This window comes from Hippoglossus hippoglossus, chromosome 17 (assembly GCF_009819705.1).
Source record: "Hippoglossus hippoglossus isolate fHipHip1 chromosome 17, fHipHip1.pri, whole genome shotgun sequence".
NCBI classification, from domain to species: domain Eukaryota; kingdom Metazoa; phylum Chordata; class Actinopteri; order Pleuronectiformes; family Pleuronectidae; genus Hippoglossus; species Hippoglossus hippoglossus.
Genome location: NC_047167.1, coordinates 14,550,301 through 14,576,874, shown reverse-complemented (window position 1 = coordinate 14,576,874; position 26,574 = coordinate 14,550,301). Strand labels below are relative to the sequence as shown.

Sequence of the window (26,574 nt, the reverse complement as noted above, 5' to 3'; positions counted from 1 at the left end):
GACTCACCTCAAGCTTTTTCTGTCCGTGTGCGACTGTATACGTACGTGTGTTTGTTCCCTTGTGTACATCTGTGCGTGGACATGTGTCTGTGCATGGATATTGCAGCTTGGAGGGAGTGTGCATGTCCACTATATTAGACGGAGCGTGCGAGGGGCGCCTCAGCATGTGTGTGCGCTGCTGTCTGTTCAGAGCTCTCTGCACCAGCAGGGTGCGCCATTCCAATTTACCCATCAGCCACAGAGGTAGGGGGTAAAAGTGCGGAGCATCGCTGTCGGAGATTTCACATTCGAGGGACGAGATTACCAGTCAGGAGACCCCTGTGTGGAAGTGATGAGGGAGGGAGTCGGCAGGGGCACAGTGTGGGGGAGTCGGGACTGTTGGGGGACGGTGGAGTGGTGAGGGGGGGAGAACAGCACGACTCAACGCCACCCTGGAATCCGTGGACTCTCTGTTTTCTGGGGAGCTTAGCTGCCAAGCTGCACATCTGTTTGACACCAGGCGCTGTGGTATGGCAGTCAGGGGCTGTCTGTCCTGATTCACATCTCTCCGTTTGTCTAGTTTGTTCTAAGAATCTGGGCGACTGCTGAAGCTCTGTTTCTTTACAGAAACTGCGTGTTGTATAGGTTTCAGAAAAAAAGAGTGCAGCATTCCTACTTTCAGTAAATTATTTATCCTTTTGTCTGTTTTTTTTTTTTCATTTCAGTCTAACCACATGTAGAGGAAATATTCGTGGATTCTAAAGAACACAACATAATCAATGGCGTTGTAAAATAATCTTTAATAATTACCTCACACCCAGAGAGCCAGCCTCGTCCTCGGCCGTGTTCACTCAGCCTGTGTTTGAGTGTCGGCCAAGTCAGCTATGGCTGCTCCAGGGGCCCTGAAGCCTGTTGGGGAGACGGGACATTCCAAACAGCATAACTCATTCTTTACACCCTCTCCGCTGCTATTAGTTAATTATATGCAGGTGTTTTCCTTTCTCAGGTTTCTCGCTGTAGATCTTATAAAAAATGTAACCGTAAATACATGAAGCCGGAGAGATGGAGAAAAGGAAGGAGAAACAGTGTGGAGGAAGTGGCTGAATGTGCTGTGTGAAGCAAATTATTGCCCCCATGTAGATTCATCAGTTCTCCCTGCTGGATTAAGGAAGGGCCTTTCTAATGAAGTTCGCCCCGTCAAAATGAAGGGACTAATTCTGATTTAGCTGAGGTAATGAACTTCCCCTCTCCTAGTGAGAGCAGCACCATGGGGCGCGGAGAGAGGGGTGGTTGAGGGCGGGGGCAAAGGAGAGTGGCAGCAGGAGAGAGAGAGAGAGGGAGGGAGGGAGAGGACGGAGACAAGACAGGAGAGAGACACACCGAGCGAGGACAGGGAGAGATAGAAAGGAGAGAGAGAGGAGGCTAGGTGGAGAGTGAAAAAAAAAAAATTATGCAAAACGCCTGTCTCGTATTTGCTGAGATATATTAAATTTCCAGTGCGGGTGCCTGTGTTATATAAAATTATGCTAATGTCTCGTGGCCCGCTGCGAATGGCGGCTTGCTGGTCCTGAGCATGCGTGGCTGGCCGCTACACAGAGCGCACTCAGTGGGACTCAGCTTTTCTATTAAGGAAAACCTCTAGACACCTGATGATGAATTCTCTCTCACCAAATGTTCCCCCTTTTTTTTGTGTCGAAAATATGAGCGCTTTTCTAAATGACTTTGGAGAGCCCGGCGTGGCGCTCGGTGGCCTGCGTCGAGCGGAGGGGGGGCAGGGGGGGGCGCGGGGCTGTCCCTCTGCAGCAGGCTAAGGGAGTCAATTAAGGCAAGCACTGATAATTATAAGCCAGCAGAACGCAGGGGCTGGCTAATTGTACCGTGTTCCATGCCGCGAGCCCAGCCAAGGGGCCTCTCCGCAATGCTCTCTTTCCCTGTTCCTTTGTGTGGACCACAGACCCCATAGAGCCACATACCTCAGCCTGACAATGCCACAGTGAGGCTAGCAAAAAAAAAAAAGAAGCATGTGCCCATAATTAACTTTTTATATCCAGGCCACTCACTCTTTTGAGCCCTGAAAGAGATTCTGGTCCGATTCGCACCTTCTCTCCTCTTTGCTCAAAAAAAACTTTCCCTTTGTCCATCTTTGCTGTTTCTTTGCTTTGGTTTGTAATTTTGCACGTCAATTTCCATCGAGCGTCTTCGAGGTCGGGGCGTAGCCACTTGACCTTTTACTTCTTTCTAACAAGAAAGAGCCCAGCAGTTTAGAATAGGCAAGTGTAGAGTAAATTAGAGCATTTCAGCGTAGAGTGGTGTTTGTGTGGCTGCAGGGGGTCCGGCGCTCCCATGCAATCCATCTCAGCAGCCTGCACTGTTTGTCCCCACCGGACCTCAATACCTGCCTGCAGCTGCGGCGCCTACACATCATCCGTTAACAAGTATTCGACTCTCGCCTTTTGTTGTTGTGGATTTCTCCCTCTGCTTTTTTTCTTTCTTTTCCTGTTTCTGTGACCTATTCACTGCTCATTTGACCGAGTTTTAGCCATTGTGGATTTCAGATGTGAGAATGGGAGGTGAAGTGGTCCAGGCGAAACACAAAATGGCAGAATATCCTTCAAAGTGTACAGCAGATCTTGCTGAAACACATCAGGTTGTACTGGCTTTTGTTCCCTTGTGGCCGCCAGGAGGATAATGCATTAAATTCAGTGAGTTTTCAAATCTAAAAATATACACACACAAAATCGGAAATACACCAAATTTCAGAAAGTACATATCTCGACATATCTTGTGGGGGCTAACTTCTAATGCACGTTTTCTTCATCTTTTACCACAGACTTGAGTCACGCTGCTTGTATTTACCTGCTCTAGAGAAATACCACACTTGAAGAATGAGAAACATCATAATGTAGAAGTATATTATTCAGTCACATGTAATGTAAATTTAGAAGGGGAATTTCTTCGGATTTTTTCTATTATGCCTCTTGTTTGCCACGAGACAATAGAGTAAATAAGCCTGTTTATACCTAATGTAAGCCATGCATAGATAAACACAAAGCACAGCAGGTTCTTAATAAATACCAGGCTCCATGTAAGAGGTGGCACATGCATTAGTTTAGTGCAAACCCATCATTTATACATCTGCCTTCATATCTTCTGTATAAAATGCTTTAAAATAATTTAACCATGATGCAGATTAAAACTCTCCTTGATGCTCCAATAACAACTACTGGCTTTAGAGTCTGCATCTTCTGCCACACAGTAAAAAAAAAGCATTGCTTTACACATGAGGATTGGAAATGTCTGCGCAGTGTGTTTATCTTATGCAGAAGGCGACAGTGTCCTTATGTTCTTTTTGTCCACCACGTTTTTGTGAACTCCAAAAGGTGTTCTAGTCGACTAAACCTTTTGTAACCTCCATTCAGGCGTTACGCATGTTTATCTCGACACAAAAAACCTGTCAGCTCGGTGTTTCTACCTCTGGCCCGGCAGCCGAGGGAGCTGTGAGGCGGTTAATGTAGGCGCAGAGTGGCTGATCTTAGCAGGAGCCTAGCCCTGCTCTGATTAGCACCTCCAACGAGCTGCCATGCATCAGAGCTGACATTCTCCCAGAGACATGTTCCCCCAGAATCCTTTGCTCTCGCCGTGCGAGGGCGTCGCCAAACCACTGACATGTCACAGCCAACAATCTCACCTCACCCGTCCTTCTCCCTATGGAGGCTGGAAAGCAGCGTCAGGCGAGCGCTGAACCTGGGACCCTGACACAGAGCTTTGGTGCCTCACTCAGCTTATCGCTCACTGTTCTCCTACCCACATAGTATATGCGTCTCAGACATGCCCACTCCCCTACAGGCAAACTGGGCTCAAGCTTCTCCTTTCATGCTGAGGTAGTTTTCCAATCTCTTTGATTTTATATGCTCGCACTCAAATACATTTCCATCACTGTTCATGTAATACATTAACTCTTTGATAGAATGGGGTGAGTTTTCAAGGTGCTATGATTAAATCTTGTACTTTAATTTCAACATTTTGCACTTGATTCACTCTGTCCTTCTCAAACTGTGGAGGCAGGAAATAGATATTAGTAATGTTCCCCCCGGGCGCCAGTTCTCCAATCAGCTTTGGTCCAGGGGGAGTCCATCCCTTTGCGCGCCCACCTACCACCTCACTACCCCCATCCTCTGCCTTCTCCAAGCCTTAATGGGCCTTGTAGTTGTTCTGAAATGAGTTTGTTTCTCATGAGCAGGGCTTCTACCTCAAGAGAGCACACCACACGGAGGTGGAGTCAATTTGTATTCACCCATAATTCCCTGGGCCTTAATCACTCTGATTTTCCCCCCATTATCTGTTAATGGATAGTTCCCGCCGAGAGAAGAGAGAAGTAAACCCACCTACTGTTTACAGGCCTGAAGCTGTCTACTCTGCTACCATCCACAATCCCGTAGTGGGTTGTATATACAGCAGCGAGTCCGCTGAAAACCAAATCTTCTTGGTTTATTAACATACGACTCCGACTTCCTGCTGAATAGTGTGAGACAGATGGTAGAACAGAGAGCAAACTCTCGCTAAAGGTGAAATTCATCATAAACAGGATCACTTAAAGCGGCTATCTCCATTTTTATGGAAAGCTTTGGCGGGTCAGAAACACAGTATTTCATCGACCTGAACGTTTGGCTTTGATGAATTTCACCGCTGTGTCTGTGGCTTTCTCCGAAACAGCCTGTTCCTGCCTTTTAAATATTCTCAATTTGTTCTCCCACTTGTTTACTCATTACTTTCTGCAAAGAAGTGCCTTGATTGATGTCCTTAATATAATTTGCTAGAGTGTGCCGCTTTGGCGACACAATCAGCACCGGTCCCTGTAAGAGTCAGCTTCAGAGAGCCATTCGCAATTCCCCAGAGACGAGTGTAAATCCAAGAATCAGATTTTTTTTTCTCTTCCACAGAAAAATACTAAGATTTAACCTGAGTTCTCTGATTCGCGCCGCTCCTCATCAGAATGATTATAATAGAGTAAGGGGCAGCAGCGGTGGGGGTGGTGGGGGGGGAGCGCTGGTGTTGGAACGAATAGGCTGAGGGAGAGTTTTTAATTAAGCAATCGCCTGCGTTGTACTTAACGGCACACTATTATCAGAAAGTTAGACTGTCTGGAGTTACTTGAGTTTCAGTCTTTTACTCACTGTCAGTCGACGGCTGTGCATTCGCACTCTGAAGCCAAGTAAGACATCTCTGTCAAAATCGCAGACACCTTTGCCGCCGCCTCAAACTCACAGAATTTAATATGCTGCAGCTGTGGTGTTGTTACATAAAGAGTTCACTAAACTATGCAAGCCCAAGCTGCAAGCCCCAGCGTCCCAAACAACCTTCAGCAGCATATGAACTTCAGCCCGGATGAAGAAGTAAACAGCGCGGAGAAATAAAGACCATTCTTTCTGAGAGTACTTTTTCCTCTCTCCCTCTCCTGTCCTCCACATGGGAGAGATATTAAGCGTTTGTGTTTTAAGGAGCTGTGAAATACATAAACCATGAGCCACAGGAACGCGAGGCCCTGTGGATATGCAGATGGGCTTACTTTGCTGGTGTCAGGGATGCTTAGAGGGAGCAGGCACAGGAGCAGTTCTCATCTAAAGGATTTTCTTAGGAGTGCAGAGGGACAGGGTGGTGGCAGCGGAGAACACTCGGGAGACTCAGAAACGGGGAGTGGGAGGAGGATGAGGATAGAGAAAGAGAGCTGACAGTCCCCTGTGGCCCTGTAACTATATCCAGAGTCTGCTCGCTGCATAGCGAGGGGGTGGGGGCTCGCCCAGGGCCGTGCTGATTGGGCAGCCCAGGAGAAGGGCTGGGGGAGCGACAGGAAGTGACCTCAGCCCAATGAGGCAGCTATAGGGGCGAGCGAGCTGACTTCCTCCCCTGGCTCTCACTAAGAAACAGACTGCCAGCCTGATTCAACCCCTGTTACACTGCTGAATATGAACGCAGCACAGGCTGCTCATGACAGAGTCCCACTCAGATCCTCTGTTGCTCTCTCAATCTTTGATCTGACTGTATGTTACGTAGTACGCTTTCAGTGATGGGTTGTATGTAAACATATAAAACACGTAGTTGAGTTTTTAATGTATATTAATTATATAATCATCAACTTTTTTTGTTGAGGAATCCCAATAAATAGACCAAAATCAACACTGAATTTATCAAAGCAACCGTGCCCATTTTTTTAAGTCACATTAAAAGTCAGATTTTCATTTTACTTTTTTAAATAGTTTTGTATTGTTGGCTTTTATATATTTCTATTTGCTTCTTTTTTTAATTATTACTTGACATTTTAAATGTTTTTTATTGCTTTTATTTTCTTGTCTAGTGAAGCATTTTTTTTAACTTTTGTTATTTAAATAAAGTTTATTTTTACATTAGTGTTTTGTTGTTAGTGTAACCACAGCCTGGCATAGCTAATTAGTAATAATAATAATAAGAGTAATAATACTTACTGAAATAAATATAGCACTTTTCATTGTTGTCGTTACAAGGCGCCTCACAAAGAGGACAAATATAAACAAAACACGGCACGAGGCAAAAAACAAATCAGTAAAATGTTATTTAAAATCAAAGACAGCAAATAAAGCTCAATGAGCCACAACTTTGCACTGGATGAAGTAGGTGTGGGTATTTACTTTTGGCCAATCCTGCTAGAGCACCAAATGTGTATTAGTCCACGATAAATATAGTTTGCAACAACTGCACTATTGACAGCTGTTTTGGTAACGTTTGGCAAAAGACTATGATTTCCAGCTGTTTCAGGAAATGACTTTATATGTTTGCCTCTTCAATAGGAGTGAGTTGGCTTCCCCAGCAGGGCAGAGGAGTAGAGACAGACCCAACAGGGTGGTGGCTTTAATGGGAGTTTTCGTGACATATAAAAACAAAACAATGAACAACATCACACTTATTCTTCATATTTGAAGTATATTTATATCGTTTTGCCATTTTGCTAATGCACCTGCTCACAGACATAAACACACACATGCTCACACACACACACAAGGTCAGTCAGGCAGGTGCAGAGTTATCTGCATAATGAAGCAGGCCAGGTCTCCGAAGAGACAGTGTTGTGCACCGGGGTCAAATGAGGGCTGCGCATATGGCAGAGTAACAGATCTGTGAACCCCGCAGCAAGCTTGACCTCCGTGTACACCCTCACACAGATAAGCAAACTGAACAGTGATCAAAGAGGGCAGTGATCCTCCTGCACGGCTGCCTCGATGCGCTCGTGCCACCCCCACCCTGCCACCCCCCCCCCCCCCCGCCCCCCCCCCCCATTTTCGCTGACGCCTGCTGCTCACACTCGGTCGCACATGTAGGCTGCGGAATATCTCATCTGTCGAACGCATGATTGCAGAACACACCATCAACTCTTTCCCCTTTCAAGCAACGACGAGGTGCTTTGATCAGCCTTTAGCTTTTTGCCAGACAGTCACGGGGGGAGCGTAGTCTGTGAGTCTGACAACTTACGCTTTGTTTTAATGCTCCAGACTCCACCTTATGAGATACACCGGGCCATATTTATATGTTATCAAGAAACGCTTGCAAAAGAACATATGTTACAGTAAAAAGTTCAATATGTTTACACAGCCATTGTTTCTTAAGGCACCGCAGGAGATGTTTCTCTCTTTCTAATATATCAGAGGTCAACTGGTTTCATTTATCACTTTTACTCAGTGTCAATTCATTGGTGTAGAAAGTGAGATACTGTTTATTTTTATACCTCTTATGAAGTAACATGGTCCATAAATATTTACTCTGCCAAGGAGGTTAGGTTTCCGTTTGTTTGTGGGATCATAGGTTCACGCAGAAATTACTCAACCAATATCCATGAAATACTGGGGGGGGGGGGTCAAAACATCTTTATGATATCCTTTATCAAGTAATATTTTTGTTTATTTTAAATGTGACTTTGTTAAACAGCTTCTTTCACACCAGGTGAACATTTATGTGTTGTTGAGTGAGCAGGGAGGATTCACAAACCACGAGGCAGGTGTCTTATCCACTGAATTGAAGGTTCCTATCTTATTGCACCGCAAATTTTCTCAGGACATTTGTTTTGCCGGATTTGCCTAAAGCCCCTTCAATTAACCCTCTACTTGGAACCTCCAGGACGCCAGCCAGGCGCAGCTGGTTGGTGAATTGTGTATTTGTGACTTGTTTTTTGGTACCCAGAGCCTATGTGGCGGGTACTGGGCTGCAGAGATCTGGGGATAAACTCCCAATGAGTCCCCAGTGCATGCACCCCACCTCCCCTCTGCAGTAGCCGGCCATGTCGGGCTTGGCAAGAGTTTGATAAAGCACTAGTCGGGGCCCCGTGGCAGATCGTATAGGCCGTTTATTGACGCGCTGGAGATGGGCAGCTCTCTGGAAGTCTGAGTCAGCAGATCGTTGTGTTGCAAATGAGTGTGCAGGTTCACCGTCTAAACAACTTTTTTTTTTTTTTTCACGCTATCTCTGGCCCCGGGTGAGGTAGTCTAATGTCAAGATAGATGTGGGGGGAAGTCTAATGCCAGGCAGATAAACTGGGACTCTGTCTTGCTATTGGAAGACCTGTCGTACCACTGTATTAAAAATGTTGACACATGAGGTCGTTGTGAGGGAGAGTTGTTTTGGCAGCCATGACGAGCGATGAGATGATTCCTTGATATAAAATGGAGGTTTAAGAAGCTATTTTCTGTCCTTGTAAAGTAGCAATGCACCGTTTTAAATGAGGCAATTTGCCTGTTTCTGATTTAACGATTTCCAGTTTCCTTCATTTAGGCTTCCTTCAAATCTGCTGTAATTTGAAGACGCTAAAAGTAAATTATTTCCTATATAACTTAATCAAAAGGGTGACGCGCGCCGTGTTCACATAGCGCGAGACCTCGTCTGAATGATTAGCACCCTGGCCGCTCATCCAATTTATGCCCGATGGGAGGAGATCTATTATTATATATATTATTTTCATTATTATATTATTATATATTATTTTCTGTCATTGTCATGAAAATCACAGGCAGGAGTCTTTGCCACAAATTTGTTGAATTTTATTTTCTTGTGCTAGAATAAAGTAGAAAAAGGAAAACAAAAAACAAAGGCAGAGTGAGACCTCTGCTATTCACGCTCTTCTTATTTTCATGCTTATGATTATTTTCTCTGTGTTCTTGTGTTTTCTTCTCTGCAGAGGAAGGATTGAACCATGAATGCAAGCTCTGCAGTCAGTCGTTCGACTCACCAGCGAAGCTTCAGTGCCACCTGATCGAGCACAGCTTCGAGGGCATGGGAGGGACGTTCAAGTGTCCTGTCTGCTTCACAGGTGTGTATTCTGCTTGTGTTTAGGTGTATGTGTGTGTTACTCATGTTGTGGGGACCTAAATCTGTTTAAACAGTCACAGTATGGGACAAAAGGGACAAAACGATATTCCTAATAACATAAATCATTACATTTTAAGGTGAAGATGTGTTTTACGGTTAAGGTTTAGGTTAATGTTAAATACCTATGGTTAAGGTCACAGTTAGTCTCCAGGAAATAAATGTAAGTCAATGTAATATCATGGAGACTTTGTGTGTGAGTGTGTGTGTCAACCCAGTGAACTGATAAACACATTAGAAAGTCACGAGCTAGTTTTTGTGTTAACTTTTCGGAGACGTTAACATTCTCACTCTGCAAAGCTTTGCGTTCCAAGCATCTTTTCCTTTTCTTTTTTTTTTTTTTTGTGAAGTGTGAAAAGGCAAATGGGCTCTAAATGAGTTGGTTAAGGTCAAGCAAGTGGGTCGGCGAAAAGCTGAGAGCAGTTTGCTGCATGTGGCTTTTTTATTTCGTCAAATTGCCTCCAAATCAAGGCCAAAGAAGTGTCATGAGGTGGGGGGTGAGCTGAGGGGAGATGGGGAGGTGGGTGGTTGGGTGGAGGAGTGGGGGGGGGGGAGAAAAGGAGATGTGCTAATTGTGGATGGCAGTGGTGCTGATAGCTGTAATGATCTCATCTGTCTCCGTGCGTGGAGGTGGAAGGACCGGACTCCTCCTGAGAGGATGGTGCCCTCCTTCAGTGTCAACAGGGTTAACTATCTCTATAATGAAATCTGCAAAGTCGTTAACTTCGGCTCTTCACTCTTTCTCCCTCCTCAGCTCTTTACTCTTCCTCACACTTTTTGGTTTCTCAGCTCATTTCCCTTTTCTCGTGCTTCCTGCCCACCCCCCAACCCCCCTCCGCCCCCCCCGCCCCACTCCTCACGCATCGCACAAGAAACTCATTTGTGTATCCTCCACTTGTTATATCAATTAACATCCTTACCTCGCATTTAAACTTTGGCTCGAATATCTTTTTTTACCACATTTTTACCTCTTCATACACTTCGCTACCAAAGCTCTTTATTCATCTCCCTCATCTCTTATTTCTCTCCACCTTCTCCCTCTACTCCGTCCTGCTTCCCCCGTCGCTGTTTTGGCCTTATCTCTCTTTTAGCAAAAAGCCTATTGATATATCCCCTCCCTCTACCCCTCACAGGGGTCCGGGCATTTAATATACAGAGCATGCCTCCTTCATCTGAGCCTTCATTTTCCACCGCCTGCTTTGACAGACAGGTCCCCCCTCTCCCTCCGCGTCCATATCGATCACAGCACATGAGAGAGAGAGGGATGCTGGGAGGGGAGAGGGGAGGAGGGAGAGGCAGAGTGTACCCTCAGGACAGTGGTCGCAGAGCCGACAGACAGATGGGCGAAAGCCTTTGGTAGTGCGGGGAGGCCGGGTACGGACCGAAAGGCCTCCCTCTGTTGGGGATGCGGGGGACAGACAGACTGAAGTCAGTGCACACGGAGGAAGAGGAGGAATTGAGAGATTTGCTGACAGCTGTCCTTGAATATATTTGTTCAAGTTGAGTCTGGTGTGAATTAGAGAAAGGCACTAGTCTAACACCTTAACATAAATTGACTGACAGCATATTGTTTTAATTAATGTAGTGTTAGAAGTCTATAATAGATACAGAAGGCTTTATCAGAGGTGGAATTTTTTTCTGATCTTTTACTCAAATATTCAGGAACAATAAAAGACTCCATATTAAGCCCTTCATTCACATATCTACGTAGCCATGTCTCTTTTAGAAATTATCTTAATATGATATTATTTAGCAACATTTAGCAACAGCAGAAGCAATATGAAGGAAAGTAAAGCTGCAGACTGTTTTCTATCGACACAAAAAGGAAATGTTAATGAATGTATCAGGAAAGTGCAAAATAAATTAATTTGCTTTCCTACAATATCTGCAACTAACTCATGATTAACTTTTGTATTGTTGTGCTTACGCAATCACAACACTTGGTTAAGGTAAGGGAAACATGGTGGTCTCTTTAAAACTTGACTCAAGACAGATAATGATTATTTAATTAGCGCAAAACCACAATCGTTTCTTAACCTTAAATGTTGCGTAAACTCAACCACATGCAGGACTCAGGATATAAAAACCTGGTTTCCTTCACAATAGTTGTTTAGAAGTAAGGATAAAATGTTCAAGTAAAAAAACTAACTACACAGAATTACTCCCTGTGTACGTATGTACGTCATATGTGTATAATATAGTCGATTTTTAGTTTTTGCGTAGATTGTTAGATCTCTCTCAAAGTTGATCTATCTAATGTTAGGTAGTTAAATGAATAACAATACAGCGCATACTATAATACATCATATAGTTTGCAAGTAATTTCTTATGATGCAAAGTAATTAATAGTAGGACAGTAACAACTATATTATAAATGTAGTGAAGGAATAAAGCAGCATAAAAAGTTTATGTAAAGTGCAAGTTAACTCAAGTTGTAAAGCTCAACTATTTATATCCCTGTACTGAGCATTAAGCAGGTTTTTTTACCAGAGACTCAACAAGTCTTGTAGCATAAAGGACCATGGCCTCTTGTCCCTCAGATACAACCCATGGGAGCTCTTATTGGTTGTATCCAACACGTGCACAAAGTTGTAGAAACGTCCCTGTTTGGTTTGATTTATGCACAAACTTTTACATCAGGTTTAGGAAAATATTAAAGGTTAAAGGACCTTTGTTACCTCCACCAAGGAGGTTATGTTTTCACCCCTGTCTGTTTGTCGGTTGGTTGGTTTGTTTACCACAGAACTTGGTGGAACAATGCAGAATGGGTCAGGGAAGAACCCATTCAATGCTGGGACAGATCCAGGAATAGTTTTCTGCTTTCTTTAACAATTTTTTTTAACATTTTCCTTGATTTCTCAGAGAATAATTCATGGATCTTGTTTAGGGGACTGATATTCATGAGTGTGTTTGGTGCTGATCCAAATCTAAATCTGGATGTAGTGACTTTAATCGTGATTTCAAAAGGGGACTGTAGGTCCTTGGCGGAGGTATGCGCTCTACTGTGTGCCAGTCAACATGCTGTTTAGGTTGTGAATCAGTTTCACGCAGGAGACAGTTTTCTATATGTGCAAAGTGTTTTACCAACTGATCCATTCACCTCAACCTCCTCTTCACTCGGACTTCGTCGCTCTGCACTACTTCACCTCGCTTCTTCCTTTGCTCCTCTCATAATTACTACTACGGCTGCTAGCTAACAGTAAAACTCTGGGTCATAATAAGCTGCTCTGAGGTGGTTTCATCCAGGAGGAACATCATTATTCACAAAGAGGTTCCTTTTGTTTAGCCGATGAGGATGAGTCTTTATAAAAACTTAATTTACAGTTAAAAGGATCCCTGTTAGTGACACAATGAGTCTGGACGTAAAAAGCAAAACTTTGATCAAACGAGGTGGTGGCAGTGACAGAGGCTGGGTCACTGAGTTCACCTGATTAACAAGGTTACTCTGTGTTTAAGAGATCATCCCCCCTCTCGATGCCCGTGTTTTAGTTTGATCTACCCCGCCATGACCCACAACTCAGTGGGAGGCAGGAAGTGATTTTCATTCTTTGACATACCTGATTATGCTCAATCCACTCCGAAGGGGAACGGAGGGAGGACGAATCGTACTGTAGAAGCCAGACCGGAGGAGGAGGAGGGAGGGAGGGAGGGGAGGAGGGGAGGAAGGGAGGAAAAGTAAGTCATACACAGTATAGATGAGGGAGGGAGACAAAATAGAGGAGAAAAGGAGACAAAACTTGGAGGAAGCTGAGAGAAGGTTGCAACTGGCAAGTTTGGATGAGAGATGAAAGTGGGGGAAGAGGAGGAGGAAAAGAGAGCTGCGTAGGGGAGGGTGGAGGGGGGGTAAATGGAGAGAGGTCCATAAGCCCCAGGATGATGAGAGGGAGGCTGACTCTCTCAGGACAGATTTGACAGGTTTCAGAAGTGGGGGAGCCTGCAGCTAGAAGTGTCTGCCTGCACCCTTAGGAGCCGTAGTGAGGGCTGGTGTGGAAATTGTGATTGGGAATATGTGCTTAAGACAAACAAAACAGAAGAAAGTGTGCCTGATGAAAGTCCTACATGTTTGTGTGTGTGTGTGTGTGTGTGTGTGTGTGTGTGTGTGTGTGTGTGTGTGTGTGTGTGTGTGTGTGTGTGTGTGTGTGTGTGTGTGTGTGTGTGTGCACTTTACTTATGTCACAGCACGAAGTACAAACTCGAAAAAACTACAGGATGCACTTGCTTTAAAATCCGCCAGAGTCTGACAAACGCAGTCGCTTAATTAGTTTCCTGTTTAGCTGCTGCCCAAACTCATGCTCGTGCAGCGTTGGAATCATAACAGCTTACATCCCAAAACTTTGACAAAGGCCTTGACTCTATATTAGCAGTCATCAGCTTATAGCGGCGAATCATCTCCCACAGCCGACGTGTTTGTGTTGCCTCAGAACGCCTGGATCAGCCCCTGCATTGTGAACTCTTAGATTAAGCAGCAGCCAACACATGTAGGCTAGACGAATAAATAAATGAAAAGGCGAAAGGGGAAAAAAAAAAAGGATAAACTTTTTTTTTCCCCTCTTCCTCCCTGCACAAACAGCTTAGTATTGGTGCAGTGCAGCCTGCAGAGAGCACCACCCTGCCAAAATAAAGATGAGCTGGGGCCTGTAGTAAAGGAGACGTCTGCCATGGGCGGCCCCTGAGATCTAATCAGAGGGCTTAATATCCCCCACAGCGAGGAGACCTTGGCCCCTCAGCCCCCTCAGCCCTGACACCCCTGACGCCCAACCCGGCTCAGCGCTCTGCTCAGCTCCGCTCTGGCTCCACGGCCAACAAACTCCACAAAGTTTTCTCTCTCTCTCTCTCTCTCTCTCTCTCTCTCTCCCTCTCTTTCTCTCTCGCCTATTCTCTCTATTCTCAGCAGGGAGAGACACAATGGCCAGCCACTGATCCTGTTTGGATGTGGTTTTGGATTATTTCTTCCCTCTCTCTCTATGTCCTCATTTTAACCCGTGAGGAAGGGGAGCTTCTGTTCCTCGTCTAAATGGGCAGCGCAACAGCATTTTCAAATATGACTCATTGCTGCCAAATGCCAATACAGTGTCCCTCCGTTGCCCCGTATCCGCTTATCCCTTCATTACAAGTTGCATGCTAATTTGAAGAACAGAGATGCAGACAAAGCCTCTGAATTGTAAACTCTCGCAAATTATTTAACGGTAACTGGTTAATTTTACAAATGCTGAATTTATGCATTTATCTTATGATGCAAGCCCTTAAATATATCAGAGCTGAACCAAAATTTGCACAAAAAATTAAGTTGTTGAGCTCTGATTTACAAATTGGCTAATAATCTTGTAAGTGCCCTGATCTTATTTTACGCTCGGACACTCGTGGCTTTGAATACCGAGCTATAATTTGGCTTATGGCTCTGAATACAGAGGTTTGATCCCAGTCTCCCCCGTGTGTGCCGAAGTGTCCTTGGGCAAGATACTAACCCCATGTTGCTCCTGACGGCAGTGCTAGAGAAAGTGCTGCACATAGACAGACACACTGCATGAATGTGTGTGTGTGAACGGGGGAATCGCTGAACTTTTGACTCTAAAGTGCTTCGACTAGTCATCAAGCATCATCTGTAAAAGTGCTGTATTAACACAAACCATTTACCACTTTAAACGCACACAAGACATCATGTGTCTCTTCCTGGACCTGGACCAGATACACATGTAAACAGGGAGAAACGGCTCACTTGACGTCTCAGTTGTGTTTAGCCCCATCGTACAGTATTTGAAGGCCCCCCCAAGTCTCTAATCCATTTTTATTTTTGCTGTATTGACTTTTTCCTCCTCTAGCCAAAGACATAATGAAGGCTTCCTGCAGCTGCTGTGACCTGCTTCTGTGCAGCATATGCAGATAAAACACAGCAAAAGAAACAAGCTATTGTTCATCATTTATTACCCCACAAACAAAATTGTCGTCTCTTTTTTCCGGAGCATTACAAACACGCGATCTGGCCGAGTCCTTAACCTTGAGCTGAAGCGTTTTGTAACAGGCTGCGAAACCAGCCGTCGATCCGCAATTATGTTTGTCTTCATATCGCTGTGGTCGTTAGTTTCAGAAATGGACCATGGAGTTGTTGTTTGTTCATTAGAGGAGGTTTGTTCATTTCTGGTTAACACGCTGCCATGTTGCAGAGACAGCTGTCACCCAGGCATTAGCAGTCGGAAGGCGTCACCTCGGTGTGTCTGCCGCTTTGGATCTAAACTTTTCATTTCCCAGGTCAGGAGTGTGACATTCAATGAAGCCGAGTGCGTCTCAAGTGTACGCGGCTCAATAATTAATAACCACTCTCCCAGGTGAGCTCAAATTGGGACACGTTAATGTTGCAGAGCCCCCCCGCCACGGGGCTGCTGCGACCCCAAAGCCATCTCCGACAGACACCTCACCTTTTGAGGCGATGCTTTTTTCCCCTCCTTCTACTCGTGGCCCCACGGTGCATGCATTAGAAGAAAAGTTATTTTGAGCCGTAAGAAATTCAAATGAAGCCCCCGCATGCTAACTTTTCCAGAGCATCCAGACCTTTGAGATTAGACAGCCATCCTTAAAGCACAAGGGTCTGGGATAACAAACGGCATGTTTGAAGTGCTCCTTGGAGAGTGCAGGCACACACACACACACACACACACACACACACACACACACACACACACACACAGCGCAGACACCCACACATGCAAGACACATGCACTCAAGGCGCACACAATCACATCCCCCTTAGCTTTACAGCGTGGACTGTGGCTTAAGTGTATGGTATATGTTTTAAGTGCCAGCGAGTTGTTTGTTTATATGATGGTGAATGTAGCCTCAGTCTGCATGAATAAATAGTGCAACACCATGAATATTTATATTGTCAATATAATTAGCGATGTAGACTAATGGAGGCCATGTTTTCCACTTGAAGCCATGCCAATTTTTTTGTGGTTGTTGTTTATTTTCTGGCTTGTTGTCCCCACAGTAGTGCTAAATAAAGAGCATCATTATTCCCAAAACAGTTCGCTGCCACTCGCTCGGTCTAGTACCATGAATATGACCACTCTAGTTTTACTGTTAACACCTAAATCGTTCTCCTTTGTTTCAATTATACATCTCATAACAATGCTTTTTTCATTCTGGATTGTGTGTTTATTTGTTTGTAATTAAGTAGTTTTACTTGCCATCTGACACAGTCTTCAGTTTTTATTCAGGCAGATGTGGCTTTGATCTTGACTTTAATGGCGGCCACAAGGCTCTTCTCTAATCTCATCGTGCTGTTTTTTATAAACAGAATCTGTACAAGACTCTGAAAGGCCTGTAAAATTTGTACTAACACTTATAAAATGTCTTTTTCTGTCCCCGTGTCTCCCTTCCCCCTGTATGTGAGCAGTGTTTGTCCAGGCCAATAAGCTCCAGCAGCACATCTTCTCTGCCCACGGCCAGGAGGATAAGATCTACGACTGCTCACCGTGCCCACAGAAGTTCTTCTTCCAGACAGAGTTACAGGTGAGCCTGGGGCTTGGCGGAGCAAAAGGGGCCACCGGCACAAACCCTGACTACTAATCACACATGACAGCTTAACAAACACTAAACACCGTGCTCCAGCTATCCCCTCCATCCCGGGCCGGGGTGAGGGACTCAGAAGGAATTATTTCAGTCCGTTTCCAAAACTCATTTGTGATGTGCAGATATGATTTGATTTGCTTATTAGACCAGCAGAGCACTAAAATATCTGGAATTAGAGGATTAGCGGAATGTTCATTTTTGAAGAGGTAATTACAGACAGTGCAGAGGCAAAAACACAGTCGAGTCAATACGCCTGCATCTCCCCTCCTAATCACAGAGGAGGCCTCATGGCTAAATATGAGCTGCTTCCTCTGGGAGACCGTATCTGCCCTTCAACAAAGTTAGCAGTTGGACTTATGAACTCGCAATGTTAGAGAGATAATCCATTTTCTAGCAATCTTTTTCTCTGGTCCTTGGAGAAGCAGGAAAAAAAAATTAAACAGACCTTATTATATTATTTCACTGTGGTGGTGTTTTCAAGCCGCTCTGTTTTGTTTGGGGGATTCTCCACCGTACACATGGCACACTTCTCATATCCAGATCTTTTTCTATTACCTTCTGAAGCTAAATCATTAAAACATGAGCCGTATATACGCATCCTGCTCAATCCAATCACAGAAATTATTCTTAATTTGCCTTAAGCGCAGGATGAAAAACCAGCAGCTCCTGACCACATCCTCTAAGTGCACCTCCCTGAAAGTTGGATTAGCAGCGCTACGTATTAGCAGGTAGCCAGAGGAAGTATCCAGGGCTCGGCTGCCTATTGATCGGCAACGATTTTCATATTGAGATTCAGGTTGTAAACACAGAGGTGTGTGCATGCCAGGAGGAAGGTGAATGTGATCATTATCCGCTGGTCATTTCAGCACCACAACTATGAATAAAACACACCCTGATCCAGCAACATGCAACTCCACCACACAGAAGGTTATTTAACAAGCGTCGCTCTCCTGCAGACAACATGGAGTCTTTTCATTCATGCCAAGGCCTCCTATTTATCACATATTCATCCCTCATTGGTACGAGCAGACTCTGTATATAACCAGGGTTGTTGCAGGTACCTGTAAACAATCTCAAATAACCTGGGGATGTTTTCTGACTTTTCGTTCTCCTTTTTTTTTTGACATTTTTGGGAATGAAGTGATCTCCGCCTCCCGGAGGTGTTGTTTCATGCATGATTATATTGTTTTACACTCTGTGTGAAGAGACAAGAGCAGAACATGAAAGACCTATGGCACTTTGTTGTGAAACAGGGGGTTATGAAAGGAGAGCGGGAATGAGCTTGGGGGATAAGACAATCATTATGCTCAACCTGTGCCATGCTGCAGAGGTAGTCCCATGTGAGTGCATGCTCACACTCTCTTATAGTACTTAAAGACACAAGAACATATACTGTTTCCTGTCACACGCATACAGAAATAAACAAAGTGTCAGAGCTTATTTAAATTGTGACCATCTCAAAGCTATTTTAGTTGGGTTTTTTCCGTCTTTATTTTAGGATTCAACTTCTGAAGTTTGGAGTGTTAGATTTGCCCTTTTCACTGCCTATAGTTAAAGCCTTCAACAAACAGTGTGGGTTGGAGTCTTGTTTTTAGTTGTTGTTTTTTTGCGCAGTTGCCATTTCCCATGCATCACACTTCAAAATGTCTCACTGACACGGGGCAGTCGTTTGTCAGTCTGTCTGAAGTGGAGCTGTCTTCCAGCAGCGAGAGGAGTGCAGCCTCCCTCTCTTTGCCGGGTCTTGAGTTTGGAGTTTCTCCCTATTTCTCCCTGACACTCTGGTCCGCTCGCCGGCTGCCTGGGCTCCTCATCTCTCACAGTAGTCGGAGGGGTCAAAGGGCCAGTGCAAGCTGGGAGAAGGAGCGGCGAGAGGGAGAGCTGCCACGGCAGGTAAAGGGAAGCAGGAACGATATTTTATTAATTTGCTGCTGAGATCCTGAAACAGACCAAAGGCTGTGACAGGTATCCAGTGCACCGCTCCACTCTCTCCCCCACCGCCTCCCCCCGTGAACTCTACCCTGCGAGGGGCTAGCCAATTTTCGCCAGCCTGTCGAGATGGATGATGGGAGAGCATCCGTCTAATCAGCCCTCCCAGGACCCCCCGCCCAGCCGCCCCCCTCAGACCGGCCAGATTGACTGACTCCTGGGCCTGTGTGCCCCAGAATCCAGATTCCAAAGGAGAATAATCTCTCTCTCTCTCTCCCTCCATTTCTCTCTTTCCTCTTTCTTCTGCAGACAAAAAAAATAAGCACTGAGATGCATAGACCACCGTTCCCCTCAAAACTCTCCAGAGGTCTCTCCTCCACCATCACACACACTCACACAGCCTCCACCCTGCATACCCCTCTCCCTCACCCCATTAAAATATGGAGCAAAGTCTAGATATTTCATGAGGTGCTGATGGGGAGGGCAAATGGGCTGGCTGTGCGGCGCTCTCTCTGACCCTCAACTGCTGGCCACCCCTTGAGCAACGACGAGGCGAAGCTTCACTATTCGCTCTCACCAAATATAAAATCCACCGTCCTCTGGTTTTAAAGGCAGCTGTCCCCCTATGAGAAAAGAAAAGGTCCCAGGGTTCCAGCAGAGGCCACGTTGCAATGTGAAACTTGATAATAAACTTCCTTCTCCCTCTGCGTTGGCTTCAGATACAGTAGCTTTTCACACTGCGGAGGGAACTGAGCCACTGACAATGCTGCTAGGCTGGATTAATTAACCAGATTCATTAACTGATGAATGCGCAGTATTAGCCACAGCTTAAATCTGACATTTCTCTGAGTGCAGTTCATTTGTGAGGAAACGCACCAGTTTGTCTCCTCCGGCGACGCGGTGCGCCGGAGAGTTGCGATCAGAGACGTCTCTCCCACCGATGCCGCCATTCCTCTGCAGACGAGACAATGAGATTGAAGTTACACAACAGCGAAGATGACATTTTTTTTTCCCTGTGCGAGATTCCCCCGTCCCTTTTAAGCTGGGCTGTCTTTTATTCCCCTCCATCCTCCAATTTCATTATCATTCGTCGGAAGTGACACGAGAATGTAAGTCATGTGTTAAGTCGCGCAGCGTTCGACGGAGGAGTGGAGGGACGGGGGTATACTGTATGACTTCTCCCTCCTCTCAGACGCCCGCAGGACACGTACCTTAATTGGAGTGTCTTTTAAAAGGATTCCTTCAAAGACAATCCAGAGCTGCGCGGCCTTAATGAGTGCTGAAAGTGACAAGAGCACATCTGCATCATGTTCTACTTCCCCACACAAATGAGATTCTCCTCTCCCCGTGTGATAGCCATTATTGCCAAGCTGTGACCAATTCCACTGTTTTAATTAAGCATATTTATAGGCTTCATGGTCACCGGGTCAGAGTAAACAGCTATGTGTGTCATAACGTCTGCCTGAGACGGAGAGAAGGGGAGAGATGGACAGTCTGGGAGAGAGGAGGCAGCGGGAGAGAGAGCAACATAGGAAACAAGTGCAGGAAATGGGTTAAAGAAATCAGCATAGTGGCTTTTATGATGTTATTATAGGCTAATAAACAGATTTGCTTTGTTTATTCTATGAACGATGACACTTAAAACTATATTGTAGGCATTTACTTACCCCAAATAAACAATGTCACTATTCAGAGTGAAGCACAGAGACTTAATTCCCAGGAAGTTTTCCTTTCTCTTTTCATTTTTGTGAATTTTAAAACATGCCCCCAAAAACCGCCCCTACTGCCCTGCGCCCCAAACACGTGGTACGAAAAGCAAAGCGCCGCGTGTTTGTCCCTAAGTGGCTCTCAAACGCCCCGTTTCCTCTGAATATCTTGATCTGCCAAGTGTGACAGCTCCTCACGCTTTTGAAAGTCGCATATATATTTATTTCCTTTTATATGACAACTTGTTTTTTTCTTCATCACCCCAGGTGCTCGCATTTCTGTCACCATTTCAAAAAAGTTGCACTACAAAATAAAAGAACAGTGAATTAGAGAAGAAGAAGAAGAAGAAGAAGAAAAAGAGAGAGAGAGGAGCTGTTTGTGAGGCGCTATCATTAATATTTTAGCTTATTTATAATTATGTACAACACTGTACACACACGGCACTGCACTGTAAATGGGGACATAAACACTCTTAGATGACTAGTGATGTTTCACAATAGTAGTGTTCTAGTTTTGTAGGTGGATCAGAATTAGACAGCATGACAGACCTAATGATCCTGGGAGGATATCCTTTTACTCAGCATGCGTGTGTGTGTGTGTGTGCATGTACTTCTGTGTGTGTTCTCTATGTATTTGTCTTTGTCTCTGTCTCTCCCGGGGTCTGATATGTGCATGCAAACATATTGTCTGGAGGGAGACATGACAAAAACTCCCAGAAGCCTTTGAGCTGTTCCCTTTTTTTCTCTTCTCTTTTTCCTCTGTTGCACCACTGGGGAAAGTTAAATCCAAACAAAGAGGAGACGCTTGGTTGTACTGTGCTAGAATCCATCACCGGATCTCTCCCTCAAACATGTCTCCTTTACTTTTTCTTAGTTGACTTTTTCAGCAACTTTGATAAAACAAAAACAACAACAACAAAACATTTAAGATGCTTCTTAGGAAATTCATCACAGGTTTAATTTACCGTCTGCAGTGATTTGATTTGTGAAGTGTCTCTTATGCTGCTGTTGTTGTTGTTGTTAACAGAAAAAGCAGCAGAGGCCAAAGTAAACAAGCATTAGAACAATAATTCCCTCTTGAATTTGATATTCACAAACAGCATAAGTAATTTAACTCTTCGGTTTTGGGGGAAAGGATGAACGACACCGATTGTCGGTCCATTAAAAGCTCATTTTCCGATTGCGCTCCTCCGTTTCAGTGGGAAAACATGAGAGTGCAGATCGGCTTTCGCTTTCTCACAGAAGCGCGGAGGAAATATAGTCCTCAAAAAATATCCACATCCAGCAGCACGCGAGAGGGAGGTGGTGGTGTTGGTGGCGGCGGCGGCGGTGGTGGGTGGGGGGGGGAGGTAGGATGCTCTGTAGCGTCCCTAGTCAAAGTCTGTGCCCGACTGAAGTGGTTAAATGTGAGAGTAATTGTGTTTTGTTTCTGGGACTGACATGTGGAACCCCATGGACCCCATCTCCCTCCCAGTGACAGGCAGAGATCCTCCCCCCTCGCTCTGTCTAATTAGAGGATGTAGCCCAGGGCTCGTGTCCCAGGAAGACCCATCCCCCTCCCAAGATGGCTCCCCAAAGAAAGCCCTTAATTGGGTTCTTTAGTCATAGTCTTCATTTCGGCTGGAAAGGCATCTGTGTGTTGCTATCACCTCAGAATACAGTTTGTATCGCTCTCTTGTGTTTTTTTTTTCCTCTCCTTTCTCTCCTCTCCCTCTCGCTGGTCCGCTCTCTATTGCTTTCCCTTCGCTCCCTCTCCCCGTCTCCCACTCTCTCCTCACTTAATGAGGCCCCATAATAACACAGCAGTTGTGCAGTTGTTTTGCTACCTCAGTCAAACAGCAGGATCACTGCATAGTGTGTTTCTAGTACCATTCACTTGTCTACTTAGACAAGGTAATGAGTATCATTTGGAGCTACAAAGCACCAGCCCACAAAAAGGGTGGTCCGTCATCTCCGGTTACACCTCACAAGTACTTGGTCGGGGTAGTTAGACATCTAATCAAAGCGTTTCAAGCGTTATGGATTTATGATGTCTTTTTACAAGCGTTCAGCGAGGACACAAAACGACACACACGCGGAAGACATCGAAATCTATCGCTGTTGTCACCGTATAGCCTGGCGCTGTTACTGTATATGACCACGGCTCCCCGGGCACCGCACTTCAAACAAGACGGTCTGTTACCAAGGAGACGGGGCCCCGGTTGTGGCACAACAGTGTTTGGGGTCAACCCTCCCCACGGCCCGATAAGTGATGACTGTGGAGAATGCCAACCGCCGTATTATTTATTTATTTGATTGTGTTTCTTCATTGGCTAAACTAGGCAGCAGTAAGCCTGGCCCGAGGTCAGAGCAGGAAAGGATTACTCCCTCAGTGGACCGGTCAACGGTAGGGAATGCACAAAGGGAGGGACTGAGTCAATACCGGGCCGAGTTCAACACACCATTAAAGATCAAGGCAGGATGCGGCGTGCTTCGTCTCTCCTCCACGGCGGTGTGTCGAGCGATAAGAAAACACTTTGAGCAGTTTTCACAAAAAGAACCCAGAGAAGTCCATCATTCCGTCTTTCACTCATCACACGAACATAAATGTCGCTCCCTTTGCTCGGAGTCAGCCGGCAGCTCGGCGCCTCGGAGACAGACCACAGGTTCTTTGTTTTAGCATCATTAGGTGACGTTGTCTTATGCGTTAATTAAATTCCTGAGTGATGACTACGGCTACGCGCAGGTCTCAGTGGTTTTGTGCACACTCCCCGTGCTCCAGATGCAGCTCTCCACACTTATACTGCTCATGTCAGGGAGAGGAACCGGGGTCTGACTGATAAAGGCTTTTAATCAGAGCTTAGAGGGGGATGTTTACAATTTTCTGACTCCTCTTTCAAATTTTGATTATAGATAAACCAAATCAGACACTTTAGCTGCAGGGGTTAAAATGAGTGTGCTTAACTCTTCTAATTAAATAGTTTCATTAATGACTAATCCTCACTGTAAGTAACACTTACTTGACTCACTTACAGACCTTCATTACAGAATATGATTTTTAACATTTAGTTTAGATTTCTTCTTTTCGCAGTACTTAATAATTCATAATTGCAGTATTTACAGAGAATATCCAAACTTTGTCTTTATGTGGGGCGTTTACAGTGTTGTTGCTGTTTTACATATTACACACAGAACGAATGCTCTATTTTAGGTTGTGTATGTGTATAAAATTACAAAATGATGCATTATAACTCATCATTATCAGTTCTATAGTTGTAGTTTTTGTGTCTTACTGGCTTTTTGTAATGCATTAATTACACTTCAGAGTAAATGCAGTTTTATTGTGCACAGTGTAAAACAACTATTACAATTTGAGTTGTATTGTTTGTTGTTTTTTGCAGTAGCATTACTTCTTAGTATTCATGGTTTTACCAAATGTATTAATATACATTTTTAGATAATATACTTAACATAATTAGCAGTAGATAGTTGTGATTTAAAGATGCAGCGTTAGTACCTGAGGTCTACATAATGCGGCACATTCTGGTGAGTTCACTGGCCAGCTCGAAACTCGTGTAAAAACACACTCTGTTTGTCTGAGAAACCTTGAAGAGGCCCCGGCCTAAAAAGCTGTTATTGCCCACTCAGCGCTCTAACCGCTCGATAAAGGCTGGGTTTAATGTTACATGCTGAAAAGCACCAGGTGGAGGCGCAGACACGATGTACTTAACATGTGCTCTGCAGGTATTAACATAATGCTAATCAAACATTGTTAGCGTTACCATTAAGCTTTACATCCTCTCTCTGTGATGTTGGACAATGTGAAGATTGTCTTTAATGCAGCGAGATCAGATGAAAGAGGGGATGTGTCTGCGAATCTCGCTCCGTGGAGCTGATGTAAGAGGTGCACCTCTGTTGCCTCACTGGAGACCGGGTGCTATCGATGGAGACCGGAGCAATAGGGAACGACATAAAGAATGATTAGTTAATAAATCAACTCCCCAGCCTGCTTGCACTTTCCCGCTCTCTGCTCTTCCCCAATCGTTCTCCATATTTCCCTCTTGCTGTCTGCGGCAGCGTTAAATTCCTAAGACATATTGCACCTGTTTGCATGGGTACACAAGACCCCTGCTGGGTGTTCTCCCTCCTCTTCCCCTACCCCTGAGGGCGTTGCAGTGGGGTGATGTAATCAGATGAAAGTGGTGGTTTAACGGTGGCACAGAGCCGGTGAGAGAACAGGAGAGGAAGAGGCTCGCTCCGAGCCAATGCAGCCAGTCTTCATAAGGGAGAAGCGGGTGCGCATTATTGATCAGAGCAAAATTTAATTTAGTGGAGAATTGACTGCTGTGGTTTACCTGAATGCTGCTGGTAACTGGGCCCTGCAGCAGGCCGGTGTGGCCAGCAGGTGGTTGAAAGGATTGAGGAGGAGATTAAGGGTTGGAGAGAAGGGAAGGAAATGGATGATAAGGGGAATGGTGGAGTTTCAGGGGGAATTGGATGGCATTGAAGGAGGGAGTGAGGACGAGAGCTAAAAGGCTTAATGGAGGGCATCTAATCCTAAATTGCGGTGATTCTGGTGTGACACCATTAGTGACATCCTTCTAATGGAGCGCCGGACATTTCGGACATGTTCTTGGATTAGGTGTTTCACATCTAATTTGACAGTTTTGGTTTTCGGTATTACACTTATGAAGAGGTACTTAAAGAATTAAGGACAAAGATCAGAAGGTGAATTTGCACCCCCTCCTTCACCCTCTGTGCCCATACACAGAACAGTTTATAACCACTCTTCGGAGTTCACTATCCACAGAGATAAAGGTATCTGTTTCATTTTCTTTCAACGTTTTTTCCCCCCACTTCTTTTCCTCTATTTCCCTTTAGTCTGCATGGCTGCCACAGCCACTGAAGTCATTTAACACCGTCCTTGAGAAAGCCCTCAGTGAGAAAACTCCTGGCATGTTTAAGGAAAAGGTAGAATGCAGTGTGTGTCAGACAGAGCTGGGACATGCAGGGGGGGGGGCATTCCCCAGAGGGGTTATTTTCCCCTCTAATAGCTGTTACGAGCCCTACATTATATCCAAGGAGCTACGTTCCTTTGGGGTCCACACACACACACACACACACATACACACACCTCGACGCACTAGCACACTCACACAAAGACATGCACACTCAGTTGAGCACAACTCTGTTTCTCTGTGTCTCTCTGTTTCTCTCTCTTCCACATACACACAGATACACAGACACACACAGACGCACACACACACTGAGTCCTAGCCGCTTTGCTCTCCCCGTGTCAATATCCTGCCATTTGAAGTCACGTACTGCAGGGGCTTCTGGGAGTCGCCGAGGAGCCAGGCTGACGGGTAATGGGCCGCATTCATTAATAAGGTTGCCGTGCTCCTGTCCCTCCTCAGCAACGCCAAGGATGTCTTCACCGGGGGGTAGGGGGAGGTTGGTGGAGTGCGAGGAGGGGGGAGGAGGTGAGGTGAAGAGAGAGAGAAAGGGAGAGAGAAAGCGAGAGAGAGAGAGCGAAACAGAGAAAGAGAGAGAGAGAGAGAGAGACAGACATCTAGAGAGAGAGAGAGAGAGAGAGAGAGAGAGTGCGCCCCGTGGGGAGTTTCCTCCCAGACTCACTTAAAGGAGCTTTATTTCAGCAAGAGAGGAGAGAGTGAGGCGGAGGAGCTGTCTGGGGCCGCCTCTTTAAAAAAAAAAAAAGGGAGAGCGGGGCCCAGGCGAGCCACGCTAACCCTTACAGGGGTCACACTCCTGCTCCCCGTCAAACAGCTTATTACCCCACCTGTCGGGAAGTAATCGCCCTAGCTGAAAGGAAAGCCGTCAAGGTGTTTAAATGCTTTATATGGAAGCAGCTGAAAGGGTAAAGAGGGAAGGAAGGAATGCAAAAGGGGGCTAATAGTTATCTCGCGGCACTGCCCGAGGGACCCCGCACCAACAGGACTGAAGGTGACTGCTTCCCCCCCCCCCCACAGAGGTTGCAGTAATCATTTTAGATCGTATCTCTCTCCCAGTTCCA

The 26,574-nt window shown here is 45.3% G+C and overlaps 1 protein-coding gene across 9 annotated transcripts in view; it reads left to right on the top strand.

Annotated features, from left to right (window-relative positions):
• LOC117778783 (zinc finger protein 521-like) overlaps window positions 1-26,574 on the top strand; it is a 92,782-nt gene that overhangs the window by 64,449 nt on the left and 1,759 nt on the right. For all 9 annotated transcript variants that reach the window (XR_004616844.1, XM_034614574.1, XM_034614579.1 and 6 more), the window contains 2 exons: window positions 9,176-9,307; window positions 16,754-16,869. Coding sequence is in view for 8 of the 9 variants with exons in the window: in XM_034614574.1 (XP_034470465.1) it covers window positions 9,176-9,307; window positions 16,754-16,869 (248 nt within the window). In the remaining variant the exon portion in view is untranslated. The remainder of the gene's footprint in view (window positions 1-9,175; window positions 9,308-16,753; window positions 16,870-26,574) is intronic.